The following is a 7781-nucleotide window of genomic DNA, read 5'->3' on the forward strand; positions in this document are numbered from 1 at the left end:
ACCCACCCCCTCCCGCCACACCGCACAGTTCTGTAACTCATTCAAAGATACAACACTTATCTTATCTCCTACATATTATCAGGTGGGAATGACTCACTGAACAGTAAGTGCAAGTGAGAACTTACCACGTAAGACGCCATTAAAAATGCTGCATTCACTCTCTTCTGGGGATCCATTGTTGTGTAATGTACAATTTTCTTCTTTGCCAATGAGAATGACTGAAATAAGAAAGAAATGATTTTTATTATGATGACCGTAATGAAGTTGGATCGTCAATTTCATAATTTTTTATTGCTAGTGGGGTGCGACTAAGTCCCTTGTACTGCGGCCACTTCTGGTCTATTGTACCTGACCCAGATGATAGGTGAGGGTGACTGTGGAGCAATTGGTGGAATGAAGATTGGCAAGGGAAACCGAAGTACTCGGAGAAAACCTGCCCCAGCGCCACTTTGTCCACCACAAATCCCACTTGACCAGTCCCGGGATCGAACCCGGGCCGCCGTGGTGGGAAGCCAGCGACTAACCGCTTGAGCTATAGCACGGCCTATTTCAATATTAAATAGACATAATACATATTCCTATTGTGGTGGAACAGATTTGAATAACTAGTTCATGAAGGGGCCTATAGGCGAGTTTCAGTGTTGATGGTTTTAATACTTTAAGTTCGAGAAGTTTCGGGCTTAATCTCAATACAGTCACATAAACTCAACTGCGAAACATCAGCTGATTCCTGACGAAATTTTGCTGTTATTCTAGAAGTGGCATCCAATGGACTGCGAATGAATCCGGCTGAAATAACAACAGAACTGGCAAAGGCTTAATCAAATGTAAGAGTAAACATAAAGCGATCCAAACAGACTGATAATGCCTTTCTTCCTCTACCAGCAGGCTTTCAGCAGTATTTTAGCCGAAAACATTTGCCAGAGAATATACTTGGCGATATACTAAAGTATGAATATTCAGCAGTAGCCGGTCACGGTAGCTGAGCGGTCTAAGGCCTGTCTTCCTTCGCTCGCTCGGAAGCCGGGTTCGTGGGTTCGAATCCCACACAAGGCAGGTATATTTGGTATGTGTATGTGTTTATTCTGTGTTTAGGTAGAGGCCTTGCGACGAGCTTATCACTCGTACAAGGAGTCCTACCGTCTGTAAAATGATAAAAAACCTTAAAAATCAGAAGCCAGGACCCAAGAGGTGTGTAGAGTCAGGAAAAAGAAATTAAACAGTGAGAAACTTCATAAATAATATAACATTATGAATGTTATCAGGCAAACAACTGCTATATATATATAGGGCACGCGCGGCAAATAAAATGTTTTGGCAAGAAACAAGATAGATTAACACTATAAATAACACCTATTGTCTACAAATGTTTATGCCAATAACCGTTGCAAGAACCTTACCGAATAAAAGACAATCGTGAACTTTTAAACAAGCGGTGATGAATCTTTGGAATCCAAAATGGTACAGAATGAAAACTTACACACCGGACAAACTCTGCTGGGACGGCGGTTAACCCGACAGTTCTTTCGTTATTTTCCTCAGTTTTTGCAGGCGTCGTATGCTGTTGCATCGTATGTCGTTTACCAATGCGTTGCATTGGTAAACGACAGATTTCCTATTTCGACGCACAAAATAAAACCTTATATCTGACACGGCACCGTTCAACAACCTACCGACCAACCTACATAGACATATCATGTGAACAGGACCGGAAGTGTTTCCTGTTTCTAGAGCATTTGGGCTGCCAATCGAAAGAGGGTACACCGTCCAAACGCAAGACCCCGACTCGGTCAGCTTGATTCAAGTCCTGTTGGCATTTGCGTCAAGTGTGTCTGTTTCATTTATACCGATCGAGCGACCGCTGCTTGTCGGAGAAGTTAGTACCCACTATAGCGGATAGAGGGTGTCGCGTGGTCAGCGCAACGGATCCCCACGGCCATTTGAAAAATATTCATACACAGTAACAAAAGAACGCAGGCTACCGCCATATTCTAAAACTGTACTCGCTTTGTACGATAAATATTTAATGCCACGTTCAAGAATTCACGAAGGACTTCGAACAAAGTAATCGATAAATTCGAATTCCCTTAAGGTTCTAAATTCCGAAAGAACAAAAGGTTCATTTCACAGAAAGCAGAAAGAAAACAGACAAACCGCAAAGCAAATTCCATGAAATGAGAACTTGGCGACGTGGTGTGAAAACATTAACTTTCTGTAAACTTCCTCAACATCACTGACTCTGTAATTAAATCAATATAAAATCTGAAACGTTATCAAAGCAGTATAGAATACGGCACAAACATGATTATTAGCTTCTATATATTGTTTTTATTGCTAGTAGGGTGGGACTAAGTCCCTTGTACTGCGACCACTTCTGGCCTATTGTACCAGCCCCAGATGATAGGTGAGGGTGATTGTGGAGCAATTGGTGGAATGAAGATTGGCAGGGGAAACCGAAGTACTCGGAGAAAACCTGCCCCAACGCCACTTTGTCCACCACAGATCCCACTTGACCAGACCTGGGATCGAACCCGGGCCGCCGCGGTGGGAAGCCAGCGACTAACCGCTTGACCTATGGCGCGGCCCTTGGCTTCTATATAGCGATATGAGCTGGAGCAATACAACCTTTCATCCTAGACGAATGTTCACGTATATTTACGTTTTTTTTTTCAGACGGTGAATATTCATATTGAGGTAGTCTGGGCAGTGACATAGTGTCACAAAGCTACTTGAACAGACGTACCTATCGTCCTGTTTGCGAACTGCTCTACAAGGTTCGGAGGAGAATATCAGGACGAGAGAGGGAGAGATGTAACAGGAAACTGTAGAAAAATACACAGTGAAGAGTTTCGTAGTTTGACTCCTATCCAGGAGGATTTAATCGGCTGTGCATTTAGTATGCACAGGAGAGAAGACAACCAGAAGGAAAGAGACCACTGGGAAGACCAAGGCGTAGATGGGTGGACAATATTACAATGGATCTTAGAGAGATAGGATGGGATGGCATGGATTGGATTTATCTGGCTCATGATAGGGACCAGTGGAGGGCTCTTGTGAACACGGTGATGAACCTTCGGGTTCCATAAAATGCTGGGAAATTCTTGAGTAGCTGCAGATTTGGCGGCTCCTCAAGAAGGGCTCAGCTCCGTAAGTAAGTAAGTAGAGAAGAGAAATGGACACATAGAGATCACTTGGAAGACACTAAAATGATGGTGAATAATATTAAGTTTGATCATGAAAGATCCTGGTTAGGAACAGAGAACAATGGGGGGCGGCTCTTGTTAAATCTGCAAAGAACCTTCGGGTTCCATAAAATATTTGGCATTTTTTGTCAACCTGAGCAACTATCAGCTTCTCAAGAAACACTCTGCTGATATAGTTACTGCAACCTGATAAAACCACACAATAATTTACGCAAAGGTAACAATGACCGGCTGATTATTTAGCGATGACGAGTCAATTACTCCAGTTATTTAGCATAAATATTTACGAAAATAAACAATGCGAGATCCGTGAGACAAATGTTGAGATACATAGGCAACAGCTACCACCCAGACGAAACATGCTCTTTATTTCTTTCTTGTTTATTTAATGACGCTGTCAGTAGTTCGGACAATACAACATCAAATGACAGGGTGATTACTGAAAAACTTGAAAGGTTGCGAGTCATCGAGGCTTAATTTCAGCTCCTATCTCCGTATTTGCCTGAAGGGACTAAAAAAAAATGTGAAAACCCCTGATCGAACAGCCGGTCTGTGGACCGAGACTGGAACCCGGAACTTCCAGATTACGAAGGAGTGTTATCCATCGGGCCGCGTTGTACAATCTACTGATGATGTCACCTCTTCGGTAGTGGCCCGCTATGTTCCCTTCCGACCTTCGATCGTCCTTCAGTGGAGTGTCACGGAACAAATGAACATATATTCTTCCCCTACCCGCCTGCCCAACTGCTACCGCCCCTCCACGTGTCTTCCCCACTCCCACGCATTGACACCTGAACCTTGGCGTTCTCGGTTTGTTCGTGTGGCTGGAAGGGTCGTGTGCAGAGTAGGTAGCAGGGTGGGGGGCCTTGCTTGCAACTCCCACCACTACTATTAATTCTTCATCTGGCCGGAATATGGTTGCATCCATGCTTCAGCGAGCACGGGCCAGGGTAGAATTCGGTCCAGTGATGGTAGAAATAAAGTTCCTTCATCGTCACAAATAAAGCAGATACCATTTTGTTTCAGGTTGGAGAAAACTGCACAATGAGGAGCTTCATAACTTGTATTCTTCTCCAAGTATAATCAGAATGATCAAGTCAGGGAGGATGAGGTGGACAGGCCATGTAGCACGAATGGGTGAAGAAGAGGAATGCATACTGGTACGAAAGCCAGAAGGAAAGAGACCACTGGGAAGACCAAGGCGTAGGTGGATGGACAATATTAAAATGGATCTTAGAGAGATACGATAGGATGGTATGGAGTAGATTGATCTGGCTCAGGGTAGGGACCAGTGAAGGGCTTTTGTGAACAATGTAATGAACCTTCGGGTTCCATAAAATGTTGGGAAATTCTTGAGTAGCTGCAGATTCGGCTTCTGCTCAAGAAGGGCTCAGCTCCATAAGTAAGTAAACTATTTTCTTTCTCTGGACCTGCTGGCTGTTAACCTACATTTATGCCGGCGAAAGGAACTTCGTTTGTATCATCCGAAGAACCTGTACTGTAGTTCTTCATAGTTTATTGTGTCATTCCTATACAGGCCACTCACTACTGGCCTACACACGTTATAATGTGTTAGCTAAGCGTTCGAACGCGTTCGAATGATGACAGCTGGATGGATGTTTTGATGACCGCAATATTACGATTTAAATTTAAAATTCTTTGCTTAGGAGACGTTGAGCCAGCATAGCTCAGTTGGTCTAAAGGCGGGTTATGGGCTGGACAATCAGGGTTCGATCTCAGGCAGGGGCCAGAGATTTTTCTCTTCTCCGCAGCGTCCAGACCAGGTATGGGGCAAATCCAGCCTCCTACAGAGTGGGTATCGGGGGCACTTTATATAGGGGTAAAGCGGCCGGGCCGGAAAGCTGACCACTCTCTTCTTTCAAGCGCCGAGGTCAAGAATGGTGGAGTTATACCTCCGCTCTCCCATATACGGCCTCATGGTGTGGTGCTTAATTAAGCGCTGGGACAACTTTACAGTTTTAAATCCTTATTCGCGCAGAAGAACTGTAAATACACCACCTTTCTTCTCCACTTCACAAGTTTCAATAATATTGTCACGTATCCCGGCAACGCGAGACCAACTCTGTGGTCTAGTGATCAGAGTTCCTGGCTACAGATCCAGAGGTCCCGGGTTCGATTCCCGGCGCTACCAGTAGTGGGTCTGGAACGGGGTCCACTCAGCCTCGTCATGATAACTGAGGAGCTATTTCAAGGAAACAGCGGCTCAGGTCTAGAAAACCGAGATTAACGGCCGTGGAGATCTGTTGCGCTGACCACGCGACACCCTCTATCCGCCAACGTTGGTTCTAACTTCGCCGACAAGCGGCGTTCGCTCGGTCGGTATAGTTCGCTTGCGGACTACAGGCCAGAGAGTTTTATTTTATTTATCCTGGTAACGTGACAAGTAAATAATGGGTTCAGGATCAGATGAAGCGATTTATTGGAGAAATTCGACCAGGCGGAAGTACAGGCAATTATAACACTCAAATTAATTCAACTATGAGACACGAAACTAGGTCTTCAATGTCTGCTTGCTTGGACGATGTCTGCTTCACGAAAGCACCTAGTTCACTTCTGCCTTCTTCTTCTGACTTCTGTGTCTGCTCTGTTCTGCTGGTTTCTTCTGTCCGCTCGGTCTGTTCTATTCGACAGTCAGACAGTCTAGAAGACACCTTGTTCAGGGGTTCTGTTTCGCGTGTTTCCATTACACGATAGCTAGCGTATTGGTTACCGCGGGAACTGAACTAGTTCTGGTTTTCATTTCCTTGGTAACGGTCTGCCTATGTACGCGTTATCGCGTGAACCTGTTTAATTGTCACCCAGACAACGCATTTACTGCTCTTATTGCAGCAGAAACATGACTACTGAGCCGTTGTCTAGCAATGGACGCTCGCTCTGACTCCGATATTCCGGCTTCTAGGCGGCACGTCACAGTATCTTACATTAATTTTTGAGACGCCATGCTTTACCAGTGGTAAGTCATGTTGCATTGACTATGGAAGTGAGTAGACTCGTACACAGGTAGTAAACATTACGTCATGCTTGACAGTTCTGAATCTTACAAGTGTTATTCCCTTTGCTGGATTGTACAGTCTGTACAATCACCAAACACAAGTATCCTAAGTTTAAGGTCTTTCATTNCCTACTTAGTTCAAAGCATGGGCCACTGTTACGAAAACAGTCATGGCAGACAAGAAGAACATGTTACACGGGATAAGGTGTTACAATTTGGTGGCGTTTGCACCACAGAAAACAGAGATGTGTATGGTCACTATTTTCTTTTTAAATTCGCATAGTGGGGGGTGGAGTCCAGCTGGGTCCACTCGGCACGTCGGTCTATTGTACCTGCCACGGGTGATTATGATGATGGAGAATTTGGTGGCATGCAGATTGGGGAAACCGAAGTACTCGGTGAAAACCTGCCCCAGCGCCACTTTGTCCACCACAAATCCCTTTGACCAAACCCGGGCCGCGGTGGGAATCCAGCGACTATTTTTTTTATTGCTAGTGGGGTGGGACTAAGTCCTTTGTACTGCGGCCACTTCTGGCCTGTTGTACCAGCCCCAGATGATAGGTGAGGGTGATTGTGGAGCAATTGGTGGAATGAAGATTGGCAGGGGAAACCTAAGTACTCGGAGAAAACCTACCCCTGCGCCACTTTGTCCACCACAAATCCCACTTGACCAGACCCGGGATCGAATCCGGGCCGCCGCGGTGGGAAATCAGCGACTAATCACTTGAGCTATGGCTCAGCCCATGGTCCCTATTTGTCTACGAATTAGTTCAAACTATTTACTACATAAGCCGGTCACGGTAGCCGAGCGGTCTTAGACCGCATGTACTGTTTTCGCTTGCTCGGAAGCTAGGGTAGTGGGTTCGAATCCCAAACAAGGCATGGATGTTTGTGTTGTCCTGTGTTTAGGTAGACGCCTTGTGACAAGCTGATCGCTCGTCCAAGGTGTCCTACAGACTGTAAAATGATCATGAAACTGAGAAATCAGAGGCCAGGGACCAAAGGGGACTGTAGAGCCAGCGGAAAAAAGTACTACATACAGTAATGCATGTTTATTACAAAATACAGATTATGTGGGAAGAAATTTTCTGATCACTGTGTACCGTGGCTAATGGCGAATCCCGACAATACCGAGCGCTGTGCCACCTCATGGACAGCGTGGGAAACTCGTAAATAATACAAACACGCAATCGCACAGACCGCGACTAGCACGTACTAGGTCCTCAAAACGGCGCAAGAAATTTGTAACAACTTCAATGTATATCAATTTAATTCAGGTCCCAGTTTATTTATGTGCCCATTTCACATTGTTAAGCCCCGTGCATCTCTTCCGAACTACTGTGGTGTTGAGTACACTTCAAATTGACTTTAAAATTCTGATGCTAATGTTGTGTCCAATGTTAGGTGGGTCCCTTGTCACCATGGCATGGCGCGTCCTCAGGTTGCGGATGGAGGAGACGCCCTCCAGGTATGGAGGGAAGCTGCGAATATATTGAATAAGCAGTCGCGGACAGCCTACAAGGGGTGGTCCTCCAGCTTGGGGGGGGGGGGGGGGGGGGGGGGGC

At 45.5% G+C, this 7781-nt stretch overlaps 1 protein-coding gene across 2 annotated transcripts in view; it reads right to left on the reverse strand.

Annotated features, from left to right (window-relative positions):
* The window catches only part of LOC111867066 (dual specificity protein phosphatase CDC14AB), a 107506-nt gene that overhangs the window by 82030 nt on the left and 17695 nt on the right, over positions 1-7781 (reverse strand). For both annotated transcript variants that reach the window (XM_023856548.2, XM_033752531.1), the window contains exon 3: positions 126-218. In XM_023856548.2, the coding sequence (XP_023712316.1) occupies positions 126-218 (93 nt within the window). The remainder of the gene's footprint in view (positions 1-125; positions 219-7781) is intronic.

Source organism: Cryptotermes secundus, unplaced genomic scaffold (genome assembly GCF_002891405.2).
Source record: "Cryptotermes secundus unplaced genomic scaffold, Csec_1.0 scaffold176, whole genome shotgun sequence".
Lineage (NCBI taxonomy): Eukaryota > Metazoa > Arthropoda > Insecta > Blattodea > Kalotermitidae > Cryptotermes > Cryptotermes secundus.